This window comes from Rattus rattus, chromosome 2, assembly GCF_011064425.1.
Source record: "Rattus rattus isolate New Zealand chromosome 2, Rrattus_CSIRO_v1, whole genome shotgun sequence".
Classification (NCBI taxonomy): domain Eukaryota; kingdom Metazoa; phylum Chordata; class Mammalia; order Rodentia; family Muridae; genus Rattus; species Rattus rattus.
In genome coordinates, this window is record NC_046155.1 from 170,475,381 (window position 1) to 170,501,931 (window position 26,551).

The window sequence follows — 26,551 nt, forward strand, 5'->3', positions numbered from 1 at the left end:
AGCTCCGAGTTCTGTCCTTAAATCACTTTCCACCATAACTTGAATGTATCAACCTAAAAAAATCTACTTACACATAAAAACATCTTTTCAAAATGTTTTCTTTTTTAAAAAAAATATTTATTTATTATACATAAGTACACTATAGATGTCTTCAGATACACCAGAAGAGGGCATCAGATCCCATTACAGATGGTTGTGAGCCACCATGTGGTTGCTGGGATTTGAACTCAGGATCTCTGGAAGAGCAGTCGGTTCTCTTAACCTCTGAGTCATCTCTCCAGCCGCTCAAAATGTTTTCTTAATTAAAAAAAAAATCTCATTTATTTTACATATATGAGTACACTATCACTGTCTTTGGACACACCAGAAGAGGGCATCGGATCCCATTACAGATGGTTGTGAGCCACCATGTGGTTGCTCGGAATTGAACTCAGGACCTCTGGAAGAGCAGTCAGTGTTCTTAACCGCTGAGCCATCTCTCCAGCCCCTGTCTTCTTAATTGTTAGACAACATAAGTTGAATCGTAAGATGATAAAGGGCAGATGCCATGCATAAAGAGCTGCAGTGCACCAGTGACCTTCCTGGAAACACAATTCTTCTGCGATGGGTGAATCCTGGAGAAGCTCGGTCCCACAGGCTTTGCTCCAGGATTGCTTCTTGCTACTGATGTGCCTTCTCTGTTTCTCCTTGCTACCTTCCTCAAATGTCTAGCCTGGTGCGATTGGGTACGAAGAGACCTTCACTGCTTCTAGCCTGGTGTGATTACTTCTTGGGGGACAGCCCATTCTGTTGGGCACGCTTCCTGTAGAGCAACATGAAGATGAGCTTTCGTGAGATAGTGCTGTTTGGAAGAATTCATGACTGGATGGGATTCCTGACGTAAGTAGTTTTAGGGAGTTAATTTGAATTACTTTGGAAAGTTATGGGTAGTTGACAGAAAGTCTAATGTTAGAATCAAGATTAGAATGTCCCCATTTCCTTAAGGAATGGGAAGAGCTGCATAGGTTAGAGAGAGTACAGGGGTCTTTCGTGTGTTATAACCACATAATTGCAGGAGCAAGAAAAACAGGCTTGGGACAAGTTGATGTTAAAAAACAGTCATTCTAGGTTGGATTGGAGTTCCTTGATCTTCTGATCTAGGCATGTGGTCATAGGTTTCAGTGTGCACCATGGAAAGGAAGGTCACCACAATTTCGTGGTGAATGTATGAACATAGAACGGATAATTAGCCAGTTTAACTGATGAAGACTTCAAAAATGAGACAAACATGAAATACAAATAAAACAGACCTAGATGATCTGTTTCATGGTAAATACAAATTGTTAGCTACAAAAAAAAGTGCTTTCCTAGACTGGCTTGCTTAAACTTTGTTAATCTGCGACAGAAGAATTACTGCTTTGGGATTACAGGAAACTCGTGGAGAGAAAGATAGATGGGAAATGTTTAGTTCATTATCAGTTTTGAAAGAAAAACACAGTCAATAATCCTTTTGTGATTTCCTTTTGTGTAATGATTTTTTTTTTTTTTTCGGAGCTGGGGACCGAACCCAGGGCCTTGCGCTTGCTAGGCAAGTGCTCTACCACTGAGCTAAATCCCCAACCCCTATGTGTAATGATTTTAATCTGTTTCTGGAGAATATGTTTTTGTGGTGATTATTTTTAGAGAATATATAACTTGTGGCTATGAAGTCATTTTATTCTTACATAAAAACTTTGTCTTAGTGGGTATAAAAGGGATAAGGGAGAAAACGAAGTTGTTGGAGCTTTGCTCCATTCATCCAATACATTTGTCTGTCTGTGCATATGTACATATGTCTATATTTATGTATGTATATGTATGTATGCATGAAGGTTTTGAACCTTGTTGGAACTTGCTTCATCTACCAAGTGGGGTGTGTGTGTGTGTGTGTGTGTGTGTGTGTGTGTGTGTGTGTGTGTATCTCCTTTATGCTGGACCTAGAGAATTAAGTTTTGCTCCCTCAGAATAAGTCTGCTGAGTGACTAATGGCTGACTGCACACTCTGCCCTCCTGTGGTATTGAAGCTGGCCATTGAATTTAAATTATGTAGCCTTGATAAGGAATAACTATTACCTGAATATGCAGGAAGTGCAGAGCAAGCAGCTTCCAAAACTGTAGAAATCATCAAGACAGCTGGCTTCCTGGACAGCTACCCAAAATTTCTCTAGAACTTCAGACTGCCCAGTTGTGGTTTGCCCTGGAGTTATCTGTATTTCAATGCCAATTCCACTGCCCCAAGGACAGATGCCTAGTCCTGTACTCAGGAATCAGGTGACTTCACCAGAACCTTCTCCCCATTGAGTTTGTAAAGTACAAGTGAGGGGCAGGTACAGGATAGAAGGAGGCCTGTCATTGGAGGAGAAGGAAGGATGGGTGGGAGAGAAGTTTGAAGGAAGAGGAGGAGACTAGGACAGAGGAGACAGGATGGAGGAGAGGGTGAGAAGCCATGGCGGGTAACATTAAGATTCTGCTCTGTGTATTTACAGGTTGTTATTAATGTTCCTAAGGGATGGATGGTACCGGTACCGGGCTTTGTATGTTTAAGTGGGCAATTATATCTTATCAATTGGATCTAAGATTATTATGTTGTGTGTTCTTTTACGTGACGGTTTGAGTGTAGGAAAAGGAGTGCGGGGCTGTTCTGGGCCGCCACGGAATTGGGATGTGTTTCCGCCAATATATCTAGCAGATTTCTTGGGGCACCGCGGTGTGACCAAGCGGGGTAAAAGACAACACTTACTTTTTTAATTTTTATATTTTTACAACAACACTGCCCATCTTAAGCCTTCTGGCCCAAGATATGACAGACGTTTTTTTTGTTTTTTGTTTTTGTTTTTGTTTTTTTTTTTTGAAGCAGGAATTATGGAGGGCTTGCCTATCTTGTCCTGTCAAAGCTTGGCAGTCAACTCCTCTGAGTCTAGTTTGTCCTGTTGGTCAGCATTTTGTCTCCAGTTGAAGTATGAACAATCTTCTTGCCCAGTAGTAAGCTTGCCATTTTTTTTGAGGCAAACTCTATATGGAGGCTCTTCGATGTTCACCATCTTCTTTGAATTAGAATGGGGGTGCTGCCAGGAGCAGACATGTCTCACTGCCAGAAAAGCCGTTTTTATATATAAAACATCATTAAACACTGTAGAGCTATGAGGTTTTTGAAGACCAACTATCTATCTATGGCATATCTAAAAATGCCAGCATGGCCTGTATCACCTCCTTAGTTAACTTCATCTTTCTGTAATTAACAAGACTGGTATCTAACATGACCATGAATTTCACTGACGATTTACTTGCGTTTCTTAATTATCCTAGACAGTCTGTAATGGCAGCTTCCAACAGATAGAACTTCATGTTGTATTTTTCAATGAATTGCATTGCTTCAATATTTCAAGAGCTGAAACACACATACATAGTATGTTTTAACCAATTATAACCTTAATTTTCTGTCAGTATACAAAGATCTATACCAGTGTAAAATTGTCGGCAAGAAGCAGCCCTATAGATTAAGAGCAGACCCAATAATCTACCCTTATTTCTATTACACGATTCCTATATCCTCCCCCTTTTCCTTTTCAACCAGTCTTCTCGTAACATTAGATACGAAAGAAAGAAGGATGGAGAAGAGAAAAAGAAAGAGTTAGATTCCTTAATACAATCTTCTAGACCTCGTTTCCTTCCTGATCAAGACTATAAACAACTTGTAACAAATCCCCCTTTAACAATGGTCATCACCCAGTGAATGACCAAAAGCCACCAAACCCATGTTTTAGGAAATGGGGTGTTGTTCTCTTAATACTGCTTCCTGGTGTCTGGGGCATCTTTTTACTTTTTTTTTTTTTTTTGGGTGGTGCTCAAAACAATTGAGATATTGGCCGATCTTTAAAAATCTATCTGTAACATTTGCTGTCCGGTCTGTATGTGTTGTGAAATACAGGCTCAGACAAGGTCCTGAGCCAGTGATACCATGGTAAAGCTAACAGAAACCATGGCTCTGGAACCATGTCTACGAGAATATCGGGATAATGATAAAATGTGGGCATCTTTGCTCAAAGAAGAAAGTCCGGGGCTGGAGAGATGGCTCAGCGGTTAAGAGAACCGACTGCTCTTCCAGAGGTCCTGAGTTCAATTTCCAGCAACCACATGGTGGCTCACAACCATCTGTAAAGAGATCTGATGCCCTCTTCTGGTGTGTCTGAAGACAGCTACAGTGTACTTATATATAATAAATAAAATAAATCTTTAAAAAAAAAAGAAGAAGAAGAAGAAAGTCCAAGTGGGCTTAAATGTGGGTTTGACTACTGGGCTTCAGTACACGATCCATAGAAAACTCAAGAAAAAAAAATCATGACTATTCTATGGTTACACCATTTACTAATTATGGGTCATATTTAACCCAAGAGCAATTGCTTTCTCATGGATATAAGCCTGAAATATTTTCAAACGAGCCTAATAATAGATGGTTCACTCCAGGATGGGGGGAACCTATTTATGTTAGTCATTCTCCCTCAGGTAAAGTTTCTAATGTTTTTTTCCAGGATTATTTAGACTTTTTGCTGGAACTAGTGTGGCTTATTATAAAAATCCTCAAGAATCTAAGAGCATTCCTTTGGCAATTAGATCTTGCCTAGGCTCTCCTTATGGCATACTCGCTGGACGGTCTTCAGATTTAAAAATCATTAAACTAGAACGATCTTATCAGGCTAGCTGTTCCAGATGTATTTCAACTAATCGTGTAGATCCTAGTTTAACTGAATCCTATTCAGTTATTCTGATATTACAAAGACCTTCCTTTGTCATGCTTCCTGTAGACTTAAAAGACGATGTTCAGTTTGATAATGAAGCCTTACAAACGCTTAAAGGGGATAATGCACCAATCAGACCAAAGCCTTTGGTTGTGGCTTTAATTTTAGGTATTACTGCTTTCCTAGCCATCCTTACCTCACTCACGGCCTCAACAGTCGCTCGAGTCTCAGAGATGAAGACTGCACCTTTCATTAATGATGTAAATAAAAATGTCTCTAGCACGTGCAAGGCAACACATTGTAGATAAAAATCTTAGAAGTAAAGCGTGATGCTTCAGAGGACGCAGTGTTACAATTAGGACAAGAGGTGGAAAATATTGAAGTTCAGCTTTCTACCAGGTGCCATGACAGCTTTCCATACACGTGCGTAACGCCATTATCTTACCATGGGAATCATAATTGCAACCTTACTAAAAGTCACTTGCTGGGGATTTGGGAAGACAATGATTACAAGCTCAGATCTCTGCTCTGAGCAAAGCGCATAATCAATTCACAGGTTTAGGGGATTTCGCTCAGACTATTAGCTCTGGTTTACGGCCATCAAGCCCTGTAAGTTGGCTACATTGGATTATTGATGTCGCCGTGGCTACAGGAATAATTCTCCTTCTTCTTTTTCCAGTCATCTCCCAACTAGTCTTTTCCTCCATCTCTACTGCCAAAAGAGATATTATGAGCTTCAGTTAAAAAATTAAAAAGGGAGATATGCGACACCGACCCCAGTAGATTCTGCATGACAAGTTCCACAGACTGAGGTGAAAACTTCAAAGGAAGGAGGCCTCCTGGAACCGGTTATGGAACTCTTGGCTCTAGAGAAATATTGAGCCGTGGTTCTCATGGCAATTCGTCTGTTCTAGCTTTTTCTATTTCTCTTTCTTATTCGCGAGATGTTCCTGATAGCCTAGACTGGGATTTTATGACCTTATCTCCAGGGAAGTAGGTGTTTTACTTCACGAATCATTTTTAAAAAATCACATAATAATGGTAAGACAGAAAAAAAAATCTTTTCCAACAATAAATGATCTTGTATGGCTATTTGTGTGTTGTTGGAGGTGGGCTTTGGCATATCAGTAAAGAAAGCATCACTTTAAGGATTAAAATAGTTTTAAATTATACTTTGAAGATTTATAAATGCAGGAACTAGATGTTAGATAATGCTTGCACATAAACATTTATTAACTTGTTTAGGAATTAGACATTACTAATTAAGTGCCCATAAAGATCTTATGGACCTACTCTTGGAAGTATGCCATCCACATCAAATGATTTTTGTGCTTTTTTAAATATCTTTTTTTTAAAAAGATTTATTCATTTATTATATATAAGTACACTGTAGCTGTCTTCAGATACACCAGAAGAGGGCATCAGATCCCATTACAGATGGTTGTGAGCCACCATGTGGTTGCTGGGAATTGAACTCAGGACCTCTGGAAGAGTAGTCAGTGCTCCTAAACGCTGAGCCATCTCTCCAGCCCATTTTGTGCTTTTTCATAACAAGTGATAATGGTGTTACTTGTTCCATCCGCGACTGCTTCATTGGACATTCTTTTCAGAAGTTGTAATACTTGAATAATTTTGTATTTTCTTGTACCAAATGATTATGATAATTGTTCTATTTGACTGCTTCACTGAACACACTTTTTAGAGCTGTAATAACTGTTTCTCTATGCATAAAAACCCTTGCTTGAGAGCTGCAAAATACACTGAGATTCAAACTGCTTCTGTGTTTGTTTCTGTATGTCACCGCCGAATCCTTACCCGCCTAGTCTTCAAGGATCCTTGTTCCAAGGAGTTTGTGACTCTGCCAGTGAAACCCATCCATTTGCCAAGTGTCATTTCTGTGGGTACGTTTGCGGTTACTTCCTACCGGCAATTGAGTTTGATTATATAAAGAACACATTAGACAATTTCTTATAATTTCCTTACTTTTCTTGCCAGGTGGCAGAAAACACACCTTTTAAACCCTTGTAGTTAATATGGTATTTCTCACAGAACTCTGAAGCTTCTAGCACATATCTTTTTTTTTTTTTTTTCTTTTCTATTTTTTTCGGAGCTGGGGACCGAACCCAGGGCCTTGCGCTTGCCTACCACTGAGCTAAATCCCCAACCCCTCTAGCACATATCTTATCAACAGCTGATCAATTTCATCATCACCATGTACTAGGTACATGGTACACACATATGGGATCTGCTACACTGGGTGATTTCTAGTTCTGATCAACTGTTGTAGCTCCATAAAACAGGGAAGTTAACTTTGATCCATCCTGAATCAGTTCATTGGTTTCTGTATGCAAAACAACTCTTCCTGCATACTGACAGTAACTGTAGTCAGAGATTCCGGAAAAATCTAACAATACCCTGAGAACAGTACTCAGCTCTGAGGTCTGAACTGAAGTCTATGTGGCTTTGCTTACTTCTTTTTCTGACTTATAACCAGCCATTCCCATCTCACTTGCATCGGTAGAAGATGTAAACATTTCAGGATTATCAGTGTTCTTTTTATTATATGGGGGGAGCATCGAATTAAACCTTGGTATAAACCGAAGTCACTTGCTCTTAGAATGTTTATTGATAATTTCTCCCATACAGTTGCTACAAGCTCTTTGCCAATGGGTTACCCATAATTGAACAATCTCAGCGTTAGTGTGAGTCACGATGGCTTTCTGTTGGTTTTATTCCTGACAACTGACAATTCTTCCTCTTATAATTAAGTCAGAACCCTTTTCTATATAAGTCTCTAGTTTTGTCTGTGTCCTAAGAAGGTCCACTCTAAAAATACTATCTTCCTTTATCATAGTGAGCTCGGTAAAAGAATGAGTTGAGGGCAAAATACCAAGATAATGCCTCTCCTGAAGCCTCTGGGTTTGGTGGCATTTTTAACAACCAGCAGCATGGAGCCCGCCTGAGTGCAGAACAAACTAGGGGTTCCCTGCACTGTGGACCCTCTAGTGGCAGATTAGATGTGATCTCTGATGTGGATTCTCAGATGTGTGTGGAAGTGTGAGGCCTGACTGTAGTCCTTCCCCTTCCCACACTGCTGACTGTGTAGGGTTCCTCTCCTGTGTGGACCCTCAGGTGAGAGCGAAGCCCCGAGTTCCACCTGAATTCTTTCCCACACTCCGCACACTTATACGGCATCTCCCCAGTGTGAATTCTCCGATGGACTTGGAGACCGGACCTCTGGCTGAAGGCCTTCCCACATGTGTCGCATTTGTAGGGCTTCTCCCCTGTGTGCACTCTCTCGTGGTCCTGGAGGATTGAGGCCTGATTGAACCTCTTCTGACACACATTGCATTTGAACGGTTTCTCGCCGGTGTGGAGACTCTGATGAACCTGCAGACTCCAGGCATGACTGAAGCCTTTCCCACACTCCACACACATGTACGGTTTCTCTCCTGTGTGGACTCTCTGGTGACTGTGAAGGCTCCAGGTGGAATGCTTCCCACACACATCACACCTGTAGGGTTTCTCCCTGGTGTGAACTCGCTGGTGGGCTTGAAAATTCGAACTCTGACTGAAGCTCTTTCCACACACATTACAGACAAACGGCTTCTCTCCTGTATGGATCCGCTGGTGTCTTTGGAAGCTTGAGGCTGAACTGAAACCCTTCCCGCACTCTTCACATTTATACGGCTTCTCTCCCGTGTGGATCCGCTGATGGCTGTGGAGGTTGAAGCTCAAGCTGAAGCGCTTCCCACACTCGTCACACTTGTACGGTTTCTCCTCCGTGTGGACCCTCTGGTGGGTGTGAAGGTTCCAGCTACAGCTGAAGCGTTTGCCACACTCTCCACACTTATACGGCTTCTCTCCCGTGTGAATTCTCTGGTGTATCTGGAGGTGGTCCCACTTTGTGAAGCCCTTCCCACACACCTCACACTTGTGAAGGTTCTCCCCGGTGTGCACGCGGCGGTGGATGTTGAGATCTGAGTTGCGGCTGAAGCCCCTCCCACAGCTGTCGCACTGATAGGGCTTCTCCCTCGTGTGCACTCTCTGGTGAGTCTGAAGTGCTGAGCTCTGACTGAAACCCTTGCCACACTCTTGACACCAGTAGCGTTTTTTCCCTGGATGAATGCTTTGTTGAATGGGGACACTGGAGCTACGCCTGGTGTCCTCGGGTGCAGTATGTCCAGAGGACTTCATTTCTAAGAGGACCTGCTGATGGAGTTCCAGACTAGGGCTGTCACTGAAGGCGTTCTGGCCCTGGCTGCACTGGTAGGCCTTCCGTTCTGTGCAATCACAATCCTGGGTGAGTTGTAACAGGGGACAGATGACTTCGTCACAGTCACTGCTGCTGTGGACTTTGTCTCTTTCATGCAGTGTATTGTTATCTTGATGGGAAATGAAACTCAGAATGTCAACACCCAGAGCCAACGGCTGTGGCTTGGTTTTCACCGGGGTCTGAGGACAGTGTTTCCCACGGTCACGTCTCTCACTGAGATGTGTTTCACTCGGAGAACTCTGAGCTCTCCCAGACAGAAATTCCTGATTTTCACTAATGCTGGAATGGTTGCTTTTGAGACTTTCAAGATAGCCATCATCCTCAGAGGCCTGAGAAGGCTCTTCCGCTCCCCCACGGCAGGGGGAGTGGATTCGCTCCAGGAAGAGAGAACCCTGTTCTTGGGTGTGTATTACGTCTTCTGGAACTCTGGCCAGTTTGTTGGCATCATGGCCTGTCATGTGCCAACATGGAAGCTTCCCCAGTGAAAGGCACCTTACTCCTGTTTTGTGAAGTGTCTCTATCTTGCTTGGACTCTGGCCTCCTGAAAAAAATAGAGAATAAAAGGTGATATCTGTAAGGAATGTGGACATCGAGGCCTTAGTTCTCCTGTCTCTGTAGAAACATTAACTAGAGAGCAGAGTCAAAGGTGAATGTCTGAGAGCTCTGAGGAACAATGAGCTACAGCCGGGAGTGTGTGGCCTTGAGCAGGCCTCATTTGAGCATCGTGGAGAATCTGGGGTGAGCCCAGGAGGGAAGGCTCAAGGGCATCTTCAGCCTCTGCTGAACACCTTCCTGAACACGCATGCACACACGCACACATGCACACACACATACACACACAGAGCCCGTGGGTAGCTGTGGAAACAGAATGGGAAGAGTGCACTAAATCCATGCTAAGAGGTCTGGTGGTGCTCAGAGAGGCCCTGTAGCTGGCGTCCTGCTCACACAAATCCCTGTCTTTGAGAGCACACATACGTCAGCGGGGGATTGGAACAACTTCAGCACACAAGTTCTCTTGGAAACTACGAGAAGAGAGCTGAGGTATTAAGATGGCAAGACTCAAACCACTCAAAACACGGTTGCTGATGAGGGAAAGGCTTGGGAGGTGCAGAACACAAGGGCATGGGTGAGTGGGTTTCTGTCAAATACCTGCTCGCCCATCTAAGATCATCAGGCTCACAAAGGAGCAGGGGAAAGGGCTCAAAAGGGGAGGTAGATCTCAGCTGCCAACTGAAGGCCTCAGACGCCTAGAGGAATAACAAAATCACAACAGTATCTGACAATTCCCCCAAGGAAATCAGAAAATGACCTGAGGGGGGAAAATTATCAGGATGGGAAACGACCAAGAGGGGCTGGACAACTTCTGAAACAAGGGAAGTAGAAGATCCGTGTTCCTGGGTGCAGCTCGGAGGCGTGCATGACACATGGGAACAGTTAGTGTTAGAGGGAGAAAGAAGCAGGGGATGGGGTTACAGGTTGGGAGAGGGATGCTGTGTGAGGGACACAGAAGGCTTTATGGGAATGGATGTGGCCGCAGCTGTAGAAGGGGTAACTGGAGCTTCACGGAGCCCTCACAGTGAGCAAACATTGGGGATTTTGGAGTGTGTCGTTACAACTACATCAATGGGAACATGTCTGATGGTGCTCAGACAGCAGCAGAGCCAAGTGCAGAATGTGGAGAGTGGGCAGGAGACAAGGACTGCTGAGCACACGAACACACACACACACACACACACACACACACACACACACACACACACACGGGTGGGGGGTGGGGTGAGGATCATGATTCAGCAGGGAAGAGCATTCCAGGTGGAGAAAAGGAAACAACAACAGCTGGGACACAGAGAAAGGAGCAGGAAAACGTAGGCTGATGTCTACATGCAGGTGGGGGCTGGCACAAGTTATGCCGAGGCCTGTAATTGGACAGTAAGAAAGTGGGGTGGGCACAGAGTTTCGGTAAGGGGAGATAGAAAAGGAGAAGAACCAAGATGGAGGCAGAGGAGGTCGACCCAGACCCATGTGGCCTTAAATGGCCCAGGCAGTTATGAATATTTCTTAAGGGATGGATTTTTATACGTCAATTTATCTTATCTAGTTGGGCGGTTTATATCATTATCAATTGGTTGTGAGTAAATTGTGCAGATACTTTTGGGGGTTGAGTTTACTGTTATAAATCTGATAGCTATACCTTGCCAGAAAACAACGTGATTTTACTGAGCAAAATGGGAGGCCACAAATGGAACTCTTTGGTTGTAGGGGGGCAGGACGCACCCTACACAGGAGCAGAAGCAGTACTGGGCATTTGGAGGCTGTCCTTACCTGTCTTGTTCAAGGACACAAGCTTGTGGAAACTCCCTGCAGCTAAGGAAAGCCATGGAGGCCATGGAAAGACAGCTTAGTGATTCAGACCCCTGGCTGCTCTTCCAAAGGACCCAGACTGGGTTTGCAGCACCCACATGCTGGCTCAAAACCATCTGTTAGGCTAGATCCAGGGTATCTAGTGCCCTCTTCTTTCCTCTGCGAACACCACAGATGAAGGTGATGCACAGACATAAAGACAGACAACACACTCAGATACATATCATAAAAACAAAAGAAATAAACCTAGAATGAAAGCAGTAGAGTGTAGCTAAGACACAGGATGTGACAAAGGGGACCGTCCTCACCCACTGCCAGGAGGTTCCTGAAGTTCTCCACCATTACATCGTGGTACAGCTTCCTCTGGGCAGCGTCCAGCAGCCCCATCTCCTCCTTACTGAAGACCACGGCCACGTCCTTGAACGTCACTGCCTCCTGTGACAGCAAATGCATGATACAGTTCCATTCTCAATGTCACTAGGACCCAAGCGTCTGTTTACACAGAGCCCATTGTCTTAGTTAGGGTTTCTATTGCTAGGACAAATCACCATGAATAAAAAGGCAGGTAGGGGACAAAGAGTTTATTAGGCTTGCACTTCCATATTCCGTTCACTATTGAAGGAAATCAGGACAGGAACTCCAACAGTGCTGGATCCTGGAGGCAGAAACTAATGCACATTTCGTCCAGGGGTGGTGCTCACTGGCTTGGTAATTAAGGCCTCTGCATCAGCTCCTGCCTCCAGGTCCCTTCGAGTTTCTGTCCTGACTCGCTTCAATGATGTACGACAATATGGAAGTGTGAGGCTAATGAACTCCTTCCTCCCCAACTTGCTTTCTGGCCGTGGTGTTCTGTTGCATCAACAGAAATCCTAAGGCAAGCAGTGGTGGCACATGGCTTCAGCCCCAGCACTCTAAGGCAGGGAGCCACAATAAACTCTGAGTTCGAGGCCAGCCTGGTCTACATAGGGCTACACGGAGAAAGTCTGTCTCAAGGGTGGAGGAAAAGAAAGAAGTAAGAAACCCTAACTAAGACACAGGCCTTGGGGAACCTTCTAGAACAGACAAGCAGCTCATTCTGTGTTCTCAGGAACACGCATCTGTCAACGGTAGTCTCGTTTCAGGTGATGGATGAGAGCACTGGCTCTGGAAACCTTAGGGACCTCGGTTCACACTTCAAGGCTCTGTGCTGATGAGCTTAGGCCATTCTCAGTGCCTCAGTTTTCCCATCTGTATAACAGTACCTCCATCCCAATATCCCTGGACGGCTTGATTTAAAATGCACCATCCATATTCATACAATAAACAAAGGACAAAACTTAAGTCAAAGTTTCAGACAAGCTGCTTTTTTTTTTAAAGATGTACTTATTTATTCTACATAAGCACACTGTTGCTGTCTTCAGACACACCAGAAGAGGGCATCGGATCCATTACAGATGGATGTGAGCCACCATGTGGTTGCTGGGAATTGAACTCAGGTCCTCTGGAAAGAGCAGCCAGTGCTCTTAACCACTGAGCCATCTCCCCAGCCCCAAGCTGCCATTTTTAATCACTGAAGTACCCAAGAGTTTTAAAGTGTCCAGTTTAGGGATTCTGTATTCTACTGCCTACAAGTTAACAGAGAATTTAGCCACCGTTGTCAGCAAAAAAAGCACCTATTCCCCAGCTGGTGGTCCTGGGTGGCTGAACAGCTTGGCTGAACACCATGTAAAACACACCCTTTGCCTTAGCAGTCATGTTTCAGTTCCCGAATCAGGACTCCTGGTGCTCAGTGGTGTCTAACGCATGCACTGAATTCCCAGGCCGCTGGTGTGTCTCCATCAGAGCACATGGATCATTCAATCCCAGCTTGTCTGTACACGTGTCTGTGAGTCTGTCCTTTCTTCATTCCTTCATCACCAGACTTGTGTCAACCACGGAAGCTGTGCAGTTGATGGCAGCCAGACGCTCCCTGGTTGCTCAGGAAATGACTGCTCAGGATGCCCAGTGCAGGAAATGAGGGTGACCTGTGGTCTGTGCATGTGTGCACATATGTATGCACGTATGCATGTGAGTGCACTTAATTATACGTGAGCATGCATACGTATGAACAGGCTACAGTACAACCTCTGGTGTCCTTCCTCAGGTGCTGTCCAGGGTATTTTGTTTGTTTTGGGGACAGGGTCCTTCAGTGGCCTGGAACTTGCCAATTAGGCTGGGGTGGCTGTTACTGAGCACCAGAGATCTGCCTGTCTCCACAGAGTCCCCAAACCAGGAGACGTTACTTCAACAAGATTGGAGAAGAGAGACTCCTGAAAGCTGGCCTCTGATGCCTACATGCTTACAAACCACACACACAATAAGAATGCAAAACTCATAAACATGAATGTGGAGAACTCACACTTAATTGTAAAATAAAATTAGGCAAACTGTGGAAACTGATGTAACTTTTAAAACATAAGTGAACTTAATTTTTCCTTTTTTGATATATGTGCATGCCCTGTGTCTTTCTGTGTGTACATGTGTGTGCAGGTGCCCTGGGAGGCCAGAAGGGGGCGCTGGGTCCCCTGGAGTTGGAGTTACAGGCAGTTGTGAGCTATCAGGCGTGGGTCTGGGAATCACTGCGAGCCAGTGCCCTTAACTACTGAGCCGTCTCTCCAGCCCTCTTCTCTAATTCTTTTTATTCTTCCTTTTACACTTTCCCGTGTACAGTGCACTTGGAGCACATGTCCCCACTGTCCTCTCTCATCCCTCCTCCTCCAGACCTCTCTTCTCAGCAACTTCCCCTTACTTCATGCAGTTCAGAGAGGCTCGGCTGCAGAGCACTGGCCCAGAATGCAGGGGTCCTGTTTCCAATCCTAGCCGCGTGGGGAACGGGGAAGCAGCCCGACCTACCTGTAACTTGGTCATCGTTCTCTTCTCTTTGAGACAAGGCAGGGCTCTGGGAAGCAAGCTGGGGGAGGAAGGGCTTCGTGAGCACATTGCTAGGACAGTCGGTCCACATGGCTTCCTCAGCTTCTCCATCAGCCCCAAGTGCTGTGCGGCTGAGCCGGCTTTCCTACCTACTTCCTGCTGATCGCTAGTGTAAGGCTCCGGGGTACCGGACCAAGGCAGCCTCATCTCACTCACGGCAAAAGGTTAGGAAAGCCACATTCTCTATTTCCAGGAGCTTCAGGCGTGCTGGGTGCTCCTAACTTCACAAGGCTGCCTGTGGTGATAGGTTTTCCAGAAAAACAAATGTTTAAGAAGCCCCAAACTCTGATGATTGCTGTCATGACTGACCACCACTCTCAGAAGGATCTGTCAATTGTGACAGCTATCTTACATATTATTGTTTCCATACATGGGAGTGAAATTATTCCCCTCTGTGTCTTGCCCTAAAAGGTTTTTAATTATTAGCAAACTTATTGATCTGCAAGAGTCTTCACAAAGTCTCTTTCCCCACAGGCATGAAGATAATGACCAATAAAACCTAAGCCCTTTCTAAGGAAAGAGGAGTTTGGCCCTGCAAGATGGCTTAGCCGGTAGAGGTGACTTCAGCTGAGCCTGACGGACTGAGTTCGAGTCTCTGGGCACCACATGGTGCAAGGAAAGACCCAACTCCCATAAGTTTTCTTCTGACCCCCATACATAAGCTGTGACACGCCCCTTCCCTCTTAAATAAATGTTTAAAAAAACCAAAAAAAAAAAAAAAGTCAGAGTTACCACTTAAGGCTTTCTGATACTGGCCATCGCAGCTCCTCTGCCAGACTCACGTGGGAAGCTAGACTCTCCCTCTCCTGGGGCTCCACAAGCAGCTGAGATGGGTCCAGGAATCCCGGGTGGCGCGGCTTTAGGCAGAGCCCAGTTAGAGAGGTCGGGCCGCTGCCACCGCTGCCTGCTTTTACCCGGAATGGAGACTCGTCCCTGAGAGGACACGCCGCCGGGGAACCAGAGGACAGAAGGCTGCGGGATGCCCTAAACTCTCACCTCACTGGAAGCACTGCCAGGTAGCCTAGACTTCCGGAGCTAAAGCAAACTCGTCTGCGGATGGCTCCAGAACTACAATTCCCAGAATGCCTCAGCGGGTGCTTATTGCTCTGGTGCTTTTCTGGGACTACATTTCCCAGAATGAGAAAGTTCCAAGCTAATTTAACTAGAGTGAGGTCAGTGGAAATTGCTTTTTGGAAGATGTTTAAGTGCCACCCTTAGTAAGGAGGTCGTGGGTCCAGACAAAGTCAACAGTCTTTAGTTATATTTGACCTTGTTTCGTTGAGAAATTTAAAGATAGCCTGTATGGTGTCTACCAGCTAAATGTCAGGAAGCAAAGGTGGTTTAGAAATCTCAAAGGGTAGATCTCAGCACTAGAGGGCGTTATCCTGGATCCAGTTTTCAACGCTTTAGCCAGGTGACTTAATGGGGTCTCAGGCCAGCTTCCCGGTCAGATCAGCATAGGTAAACTCTGGATACCCAAGTGAGTCCCACTTCCAGTCTGCATAAGGGGGGAAGGGTTTCCCAGGATTTGACTATAATGACGGGGGCGGGGGCGTGGGAACTCTTACAGTGTGGGTTGCAGGTAAGCTCTATTTTAATGTAGGGGTCCCTATCTATCTGTCTTCCATCCTGTTCCCTCAGTTTTATATCCTCAGTGCTGGCAAGAAATTCAGCGGGCCAGGCACTATTTTTTCCTTAATGTCCTGGGGCCAACATCCTGTACCAGAGTTTGATCATTGCTTTGGGCGGGTGATTAGTACAGAGGGTTTTGAATAGTCAGACTGAGAGAAGTCAATAATTACCCTGCCTGACTGGGTATCTGATAACCTTCATAACCAAGTCTTGGCCTATATGTCCCTGGTTTGGGTCTTCTGGGTGTTGCCTGGTGAGCTGTTGTTGTTCTGGGTCCTCATGCTTTCAAAGGGCAAATTTCAGATGAGAATGGTGGATCCAAGCTCAGATCCCATTCACCATCATAGCCGCTGAGGTGGTTAGGATCACTAAGTGTGGTCCCAAACTCTCAATCAGGATTAGGTTTCCAGGCTGGAATCAATGAAGGATGACAGGGTGGGGCAGGGGTGGGGGCTTAGATTGGTTGTGGTCCAGGAAGGTATTAGTCAGGGATCTCTAGAGTCACAGAACTTGTGGAATGCTTCTATATATTAAGGGAATTTACTGTAATGACATACAGTCTGTAGTCCAAACTCACCCAACAATGGGCAGCTGTGAATGAGAAGTCCAAGGACCTAGTAGTTGCTCAGTCCCACGAGGCTAGTTGTTTCCGCTGGTCTTCTGTAGAAGTAGGTTCCAATGTATGTGCTGGCTGTAAGTGCAAGCAGTTGAAGAAGAATGAGCCTTCCTTCTTAAAATGTCCTTATGTAGGCCTCCATGAGAAGGTGTGGCTCAGATTAAAGGTGTTTACAACCATACCTGGATCTGGGACTTGCTTTGTCCCAGGCTGATCTTGAACTCAGAAATCCCCTTGCCTTAGTCTCCTGGGATTAAGGTTGTATACTACCTTGCCTGGGCCTAAGCTTTTCATGGCCACTACGCCTCAAGATTTCCAAGCCAAGATCCAGGTCAGAAGCCTGTGTCCTTCACCCTCAAAATCTGGATCACAGGTGAGCCCTCCAATTCTGGATGGTAGTTCATTCCCGATATAGTCAAGTTGACAACCAGGAATAGCCATCACAAGGAGTCACCCCACAAACCTCATGCGTACAGATCTCAGTGAGACATGGATAGTTTATTGAACACGTGCCCCAGGATTAATCAACCAGGGCTGTAAACTAGACTTGGGAACTGACTGGGACCTTGAACCAAGTCTGTGCCAAGTTATTCCACCAATCAGAACTTAGAGATAGGGCACTTCTTTAGGAACATGTCTTTATGCAACACTTACCTGTTCCCATTGGTTGGGGTATTCAACTGTGACAGGGGACTTGCCTTTTCTGATATTCACACCTTAACTTGACAACCAGGTGTCATTTGCCCACATACCTGTCTCTTTTTGCCAAGTAGGATGTCAGTCCCCAAGGAGGTTGTGATGGTTTGCATATGCTTGACCCCAGGGAGTGGCACTATTAAAGGTATGGCCTTGTTGGAGGAAGTGTGTCACTGTGGGGTGGGCTTGGAGACCCTCCTCTTAGCTGTCTGAGGATGCTCAGTCTGTTCCTGGCTTCCTTCAGGTGAAGCTCCTTCTGCACTATGCCTGCCTGCATGCTGCCATGCTCCCACCTTGATGATAATGCACTGAACCTCTGAACCCATAAACCCGTGAATGTTGTCCCTTATAAGACTTGTATTGATCACGGTGTCTGTTCACAGCAGTAAAACCCTAACTAAGACAGAAGTTGGTACCAGGGACTGGGGTATTGCTGTGATAGGCCTGACCATGCTTTTGTATGGAAGAATGTGGATTTGGGGACTTTGGATTTGGAAAGCAGTGGAATGTTTTAAATGGGGCTCAATCAGCTATCTTAGTAGGAATGTGGAAGGAAGTCTCCGTTACTGAGAGTAAATTGAGTTGTGCAGGCCTGGCCCAAGAGGTTTCAGAGAAGAATTTCGGTATGTGCTGTAAAGACTGCCTTTGTGGTATTTTGGTGAAGAGTGGGGCTGCTTTTTGTCCTTGTCTGAAGAGCCTAAGGTAAAAAGACTCAGATTAATTGTGTTGACAAAGGAAATCTCAGAAACACCTGTCGTAGATCTTGTTCTCTGGTTAGGTCTCATGAAGGGCATTTTAATGGGAAAAAAGAAGTTGAGAAAGGAAAAATACAAATATATGGTTCGAGTATTAAAGGGAAACCCAGAAGCGAAATGGAGCCGAATCCTGTGTTCAGTTAAGGGAGTAATGGCCTCGGGGCAAGATCCCAGCCACCTAAATTAGCTCCAGGCAATTTCATACAAACCTTTAATCCCAGGAGACAGGCATACAGATCTCTAAATTCAAGGTCAATCTACAGAGCACAACCCAGGACAGCCACGTTTAGACAGTAAAGGAGTTAGAAAAGAGGAAGCTAGTGATAAAAATAGAACAAGGGGGGCTGGGATTTAGCTCAGTGGTAGAGCGCTTACCTAGGAAGCGCAAGGCCCTGGGTTGGTCCCCAGCTCCGAAAAAAAAAAAAAAAAAAAAAAAAAAATAGAACAAGGGGGCCATGTTCCAGCTCCTGCCAGCAGCAGAACTCAGCAGCTTCAGCCATGTGTCTCTGGCTTTGTATTCAAGAGAAGGAGACGACTGAGACAATTGATGCTGGTTCCCTGGAGCTAAGAAAGAGACCGATGTCACTGAGGTGGAATCTTCTGGGAAGTGTTTTCTGAGAGCACAAAGAAGCTGTGTTCCAGAGACAGCCAAGGTTGTACCTCATGCTGCAGCTGTGCTTGTGAGAGATAGAATTTTAAATTAGCTCAAAACACAGCAACAAGATCTGACTCAGGAAGACAGATGGTTAAAATTGCAGAAGAACTGACACTGACACACTGACACTTGTTTATCACCGGTGTGAGTAGCTGTTCTGCCCCTGTGATGTTTGTTTAAGCCCCCACTGTGCCTTGCAGAGAGCATTCCAGGAAAACGTCCCGGCTGAAGCCTAACCAGATGTGTTTCAGATGCAGATGCTTCATCAACTCTGACAAACATTTACTCTGACAGATGACTAGAGATAAGATTTGCTCTCGGAATAATGAGGACCTGAGGACCCGACCCTTCTCCTGATTTAGTAGCTATGTTCCAGGAACCAGGGGACCATAAAAACTTTTGGCGTAAAACAATCAGACAGTCCTGTATCTTTGGCATTCCCCTTTGACATCTCCTCATCCCCTGGGGCTCACAGCCTCTCCCTTTAAAAAGCCCTTCTCCCAGCCACTCGGGGTCGACACCTCTGTCTTCTGCATGAGATACATGTCGGTCCAGAGTTCTCCATAATAAACCTCACCTTTTGCGTATTACATTCAAGATCGGTCTCTCGTGTGTCTGGGTCCTCGACTTCTCGATACTTGAGGGAGGGTCTCCCTACAGAGATCTTTCACTTGGTAATGTGTAAGAGTTGCTCAGGTGGTACAGGTTTTGAAGACATGAAGGGGTCATGAAGAGAAGCTGAGGCTTAGCACCGTGAAGAGAGCCTATGAGAGGATACTGGTGGAGCTGAGATCCAGCAGAAGACCCTAGTGTATTGGAGATGCCAGTACCATGGGATGATCACCAAGAACAGCAGTAGCAGTGGAGTGGATCAATCTGAGTGTTACAGAGGGCAGAGCTGGAGAAGTGAAGCCAGTCCTTTGGAGGATCATGGGTGGATCCCAGACATTGAAACAAGCTGTAACATTGAAGCTGCCTTGGAGACCCAAAGATGCTAAAGCCACCAGAGCTGCCAGCTATCTGCTGAGGAAATCTGCTAACAGAGAGTGGAACCAGCTCAGGAGAAAGAAGTTTGTTGCAGACAACAAAGATGAAAACGGAGTTGAAGATCTGAAGACCACTTTGACATCAGACATGGAGATGGCAGAGTTTGAAGTTTGCCCAGCTGGTTGCCTGCCTTAATTCGGGGATTACAGTTAAGTGATTGGGTGGATCTCGAAAAGACTTCGAATGTTGGACTTTTAACATTAACATTGTTGATATTGCTATTGACTTTGAACGTTGGACTAAATGTACTTTTTTATTATACTATGTTTAGGTATGGCCTTCATAGACTCATGTGTTTAAACAAGCCTATGGAGGCCAGGGAGGAGAATGTGATGGTTTGCATATGCTTGGCCCAGGGAGGGGCACTATTAGAAAGTGTGGACTTGTTGGAGGAAGTGTGTCACTGTGGGGATGGGCTTGAAGATCCTCCTCCTAGCTGCCTGGGGATGCTCAGTCTGTTCCTGGCTTCCTTCGGGTGAAGATGTAGAGCTCAGCTCCTCCTGCATCATGCCTGCCTGGGCGCTGTGATGCTGCTGAAGAAATAGTTTCATAGATGTGGAAAACAAAGCTGTAAGCACAAGGTTCTGAGGAATACATCTGACGTCAGGATGTCTCGTGATATGACAAACTTGTGACCTTTCTTCTTAAGTCTAAACAAGTTTTCTAATTTTCCTACCCCTCCCCACCCTTTAAAATTGTTTCGTTGTTCCTATTCAACAGTCAGAAGTTGTGAAGAGTTGTCATCCCTCGGGTTTGGGTGTCTGGTTATGGTTATTTTATAAACTATAGATAGGCTGTCATTTTAAGGGATAATTTGGAAATGGTCATAATTTTGAACAGGGAGGGAGTAGATGGGATGATGTCGGACCCTCCTGGGCCCCATTAGTGTTTGACCCCTGCTGATCCTTGCTGATGCATGCAGAAGCCTTTTGTTCCTAACAAAGGAACATCCTGACCTTTCTGTTTATCCTGGATGGTAACACTGTTAAGTCGGTTCCTGCTTTTTGTTCCTTTTTTTTGTTTCTGAGGACATAAGTCTGTTTTTTCACTGTGCTTCCTGGAATTCTCCACCCGGTGAACTTGGGGTATATATTCTGTAAACCTCAGTAAAAGCCTTGGCATTCTCATAGCACGAATAAGTATGTGTTTTTTTTTCTTAAACCTCGAAGGCCTATGCCCGGTTCTCGATACCATGGCGGCATGGGTACCAACAGGCTGAATTACTAAATTTATTCTTAAACAAAGCATTGTATAGCCACAATCTTACATTGGTAGAAATCTTTATAACTGATGCAAACTGAAGTTGTAATTTTTACATGGTACAGAATTTATAGACTGATGCATATTTAAGATTTTCATTGGTATAAATTTCTTATATTGACACAAAATTTGAAATTAATAATATTACTCTTAGATAGGCATAGTGCCTATGCAAATCATTTAAGAATACAGGCTTTGCAAAGTTTAGAGCAGCGACTCAAGGAATGGCCATTCAGAGCCTGACCCACATGTGGCCCATATATATACATCCACCAAAACTAGATAAGATTGATGAATCTAGAAAAAGCATGCCGGAAGAGACCGGATATAGATCTCTCCTGAGAGACACATCCAGAGCATGTCCAATACAGAGGTCAATGCTAGCAGCAAACCACTGAATGGAGAACAGGACCCCCTTGGGGGGAATTAAAGGAAGGATTGAAAGAGGTGAAGGGGCTTGCAACCCCATAAAAATATCAATGCCAACCAACCAGAGCTTCCAGGGACTAAACCACTACCAAAAGACTATACATGGACTGACCCAGGGCTCCAACTGCATATGTAGCAGAGAATAATCTTGTTGGGGCACCAGGGGAAGGGGAAGCCCTTGGTCCTGCCAAGGTTGGACCCCTAGTGCAGGGGAATGGGGGGGGCAATAAGGGGGATGTATAAGGGGAATACCCATATGGGGGAAGGGAAGGGAATGGGGGCTTATGGACAGGAAACCATAAGGGGAATAATGTTTGAAATGTAAGTAAAGAAATATATCTAATAAAAAATTAAAAAAAAGAAAAGAATACAGGCTTTGGCCCAGGGTGATTAAGTAACACAAATTAAGGACCAGATAGTAAACTCATGGTTAGGTTAGATTCTGGTCTGATTATATCAAAGTATTTTGAATATTATTCAAATAGAAATAGCTAAGAGAAATCAAGGTTTAACAGATTAGAGATATATATATATATATATATATATATATATATATATATCTTCAAACCCATCAAAAATCCACAAAATACAACATTTAATCGGTTCATTATTAGAAAATTTGACTAGGGACATGTCTGCTCCTGACAGTACCCCCTTAATGGTTCAAAGAAGAAACTGACCATCAAAACCTTCATATGGAGTTGCTCTAGTTGTAGCAAGGTAGTCACTGGACAGAAATTGCCCCAATGCATCCACAAATATACTGTCCAGGAAAGGACACATGTTGTGGGATAGTTGACAACTTAACTCTGCCAAGGCAGAGTAGGCTAGTCTTTTATAGTTCCTGCCTCATCCGAGGTCTGCCACGTGGTTCTGGGTCCAAAGGCTAAAGACAGATGCTCTGGTGTTAGGGGAACAGGGGATCTATCCAGGTAGTCAGCTGTGTCTATAATTTGTTTATGTTTTGGAAGCTATATTTTTGTGCTTCCTATATATTCAGGTAATGTTTAATTCATTCTCAAATTTCAGATGGGATTGAAGACTAGTTATAGTCTCATAATCAAACTTAAATTGTTTAAAATTCAGGAAAAATGATACAGATTTGAAAGGATGTTTTCCAGATGGCAATGCAAGTTAAAATCAAAACATGAATCAAGCACAGAATTGTAAGCTCTTTAAGTTATCACAGATGCTACAGTAATATGTATATATATATATATATATATATATATATATATATATATATCGACAGAATTGATGGACTGGACGTTATTCGTGCATGGCATACCTTATAGTTTACCCGGCTGTTGCATTATGTCAGAGTTATAGTTACAAGTCTATGGAAGCCAGGGGGTGGAATGTGGTAGTCTGAGTGAGAATGGGCCCTACAGGTTCATACATTTGAAGCTGGTCTGAGCTTGCTGCCCTGCTTCCTGCTGTGATGATAAGGGACTAAGCCTCTGAAACTGTAAACCTGGCCCCGAATTAATGTTCTCTATTTTAAGAGTTGCCTTGGTCATCCTCAGTTACTTTCTTCAAAGACCTGAAGTTCTTTTCATGCAGGTCTTTCACTTGCTTAGTTGGGGTTACATCAAAAGGCTTTGTTATCTGTGGCTGTTGTGAAGCGTCAGACCCTCCTGGGCTCCTGTCAGTGTTTGACCCCTACTGAAGCCTCACTGATGCATGTGGAAGCCTTATATCCTAACAAAGGAACACCCTGGCCCTGATCCGCATGCCTGGGTGGGACACCTGGGCAATAACACTGCTAATCGGTTCCTGTCTTTCGTTCCTCTTTCTTTGTTCCTGTGGGTGTAAGCTGGTTTTCCCACTGTGCTTCCTGGAATTTTCCACCTGTGAACTTGGGGTATATATTTGGTGAATCAAATAAAAGATTTGGCATTCTCGTAACACGAATGGCCCGAGTATGTGTTTTTTTCTTAAACCTTGAAGGCCTACACCCAGCTTTTGGTACCATGTCAGTGTGGGCACCAACAAATGGAGGTCCCACCAAGATCAGGAAAGTGAAGAGTTTTTCTGATGAGGTCATCCCAGGAGCCGGCCGGCGAAGCGAGAAAGGATGTATTGGGTAAAATGGCACCATGAAGTTGGACCCCCCAATAAGTGGGAGACAGTGAAGGACACTGCGGGAATTGAAAGCATGTGCAAAGAAAAATAAAGATGGGCTAGCGGTGAGTAAAACTGGTAAAAAAAAAAAAAAAAAAAAAAAAAAAGGACAAGGTAATGGTAAAATGTTTTTGTGTACGTGTTCTTTTAGAGTTATGCTAAAGTCTAGAGAAGCAAAGTGAATCCTCATAGATACTTTAAGTCTTTGATCCTGACTAGAGATAGTTTCCACCCTAGATATGAGAGAATGGGTTTGAGAAAAACAGTCCTCCTGGACTCTCCAAGGATGCTTTGGCAAAAGAGAAAGAAAATGAGCTTAAGCTGTTTTGGAGCTCTCCTAGGGACAGAAGAAAGGCGGGCGACATCCTGTCTCCTTGCTGGCTCCTATTAGAGAAATGTTTATTTCTAGTTCTGGGATCCTTTAGGTAGGATATCTGGGTCCCTTTGGTGGGACACCATCTAGTTCTTTCCCTCTATGTCTATTGTCTGTCCTTGGTGCACCAAGCTGTCCATGTCTGTCAGTTTATGTTTTTTGTTCTGTTGCTTGAATGTTGTTCTGTGTTTCATGTTCAAAAGAAAAAAATGGTAAAAACCTTAAATGCTGGTTGTTCACCCCTTGATTTAGTTTTGACTCATTTCAAAAAAGGAACAAATAAATAAAAAGCAGTTTCAACTGGCCTTTGGAGCTGGAGCCCCGTACCTGTAGCTAGGAGTCTCTTAGAAAAATCCCTGACCGTGATTATTGGATTTAGCTGGCAACAAGGTGCTTCTCTTAAAATTAGAGCTAGAAAAGGTAAAAATTGTGTTTGGTCTAGATAGTAAAGATATCTGTAGCCACTTCATTGCTTTTTTTCTTTCTGATTGGTTTTAAATGTATAAAAACGCTCTATGGATTATTGGCTTTTAAGTTATTGAGTATGGTTAAAAGGTTGTAACATTGGTAACAGAAAGTTGGCTTAAAACTGATAATTCGGATGGAGTCGTTCTAGACAACACGTGGCATGAGCCAACCCAGGGAACAGGGTCTAAATTGGGATAATATTTTTATGGAATTCTTATTCTAGAAACCAGACTTATAAAAGAATTTGGGGTGCTGTCTCCTTGTTGAGGTATCAGAGCCTGCACTATTGCACGTTTGTGTACAGGAATTGGCAGCCAAACTTTATAACATGAGAGATGGACTCGGTGTTTTGGAGAGACTGGATTTTGGAGACTGGATGGTTTGTTGGAGTTTAAGTTTTGCTTTCCAAAGTTGTGGTCGTGCTCTGGTGTTACAAGGAAAACTTGAAGATTGTGATTAAAGATTGCCAGTGTTACATTGGCTATGGTTTGCAGTTCAATCACAGAAAGGCTCAGGATGCTACCTCATGCATATTTGTAATTAAGAAAAAAATCAAACAGGTAGAGATTGTTACAGGATTTGTGAAGGGTTGGTGAGGCTATGGAACTTGTGAGAGCATTACAGCCGGTTTGCTTACTCCAACTGCCATTTCAAGAAATACATGTAAAATCATTATAGATTTAGAGGATTTTTTTTTTTTTTTTTGCTGTTGCTTTACGTCCTGGTGATTGTGAAATGTTTTCTTTTCTTTTTTTTAAAAGATATATTTATTTATTATATGTGGGTCCACTGTAGCTGTCTTCAGACACACCAGAAGAGGGCGTCAGATCTCATATCAGATGGTTGTGAGCCACCATGTGGTTGCTGAAATTTGAGCTCAGGACTTCTGGAAGAGCAGTCAGTACTCTTAACCACTGAGCCACCTCTCCAGCCCCTGAATTGTTTTCATTTAGTGAGTTTGCTTATAATTTTGGAGAGCCCATGAAGTGATATCATTGGAAAGTTTTTCCTCAGTTAATCACTTATGGCCCTTTTGTCACTGCTTCAGTACAAGAAGTTAGGACTTTGACTCTCCCAGTATAGATTATTCATTATATAGGCATTTTATTAGCTGATCCCTCTGAAGGAATTTTACTACAAGCCTTTGCTCTTACAACATGCTTTAACTTTTGGGGAAGTAGCTGTCACTCCAGAAAAGATTCAATATTCCTTTTCAATATTTGAGACGTTGGTTATATCCTTAAAAAAAAAATGTGGCACAGAAAATTCAAGATAGTTTACTTTAAATTATTTTTTAAAGGCTTCTAAAGATATGTTAATTGGATAAGACCTCACCTTAAGCTTACTATGGAGGACTTAAGCCTTTGATATCCACAAGGCAGATGCAAATCCTAATTCTTCTAGACAATTAACTGATGAGGAAGGAATAGCTTTGCAGAAAACAGAGAAAGCTATGTGTCATCAACAGATACATTAATTATACAGACTATGATCAACTGTTGTTATTTATACCCACAGTAGTCCTTTGACAAAAGAGACTGTTAATATGGACTTATTTTTCCTCTCCAAGTAAAAGTTTTAACACTCTATTATGAAGCTGTTACTGTGTTAATAAAGAATTGTAGGATAGAGTCGTGGAAGTATTTTGAAAAAGAACCTGATGAAACATACCTTATTCCAAACAGCAATTAAATTGGTTATTACAGAATACCAATATTTGGCCTATTACATATACAAACTTTTCAGACAAAATTGATAGTTTCCCTCTATGTGTGCTTTTGTATTTCCTGTAAATTTGTGCATGCAGCTCATAGAAAATGCGCTTACTGTATGTATAGAAGGTTCATCTAATGAGAATGCAACATCTGTAATTAGATCACATGTTTATTCTCTTGAGTTCCCCCCTGCTTCAGCACAGATTATTGAATTATGTGCTGTAGCTGCTGTTTTTGAAATGTTGAAAAAAAAAATCAAGCTTTCAACTCGTATACTGATAGCCAATATGTAGCTTTATGGTTTGCAATTGAGTAATTTTTTTTCCTTTTTTGATACTACTAACCCTCAAATTTTACAATTACTTGTGCTAATACAACTGGTTTAAGAGAATGTAGGCCATTTAAGAACTCAGACTGGATTGCCTGGATCCCTTAGCAAGG

The 26,551-nt window shown here is 43.7% G+C and overlaps 1 protein-coding gene across 1 annotated transcript; it reads right to left on the reverse strand.

The window, feature by feature from the left end:
• Window positions 1-7,357: 7,357 nt before the first annotated feature.
• Window positions 7,358-14,433, reverse strand: LOC116892500 (zinc finger protein 235-like). Its single transcript, XM_032894247.1, is given in 4 exon segments — window positions 7,358-7,856; window positions 7,859-9,571; window positions 11,700-11,826; window positions 14,263-14,433. Coding segments are annotated over 4 exon segments (2,058 nt in total). The 5' UTR covers window positions 14,392-14,433; the 3' UTR covers window positions 7,358-7,767.
• Between the last annotated feature and the right edge of the window lie 12,118 nt (window positions 14,434-26,551).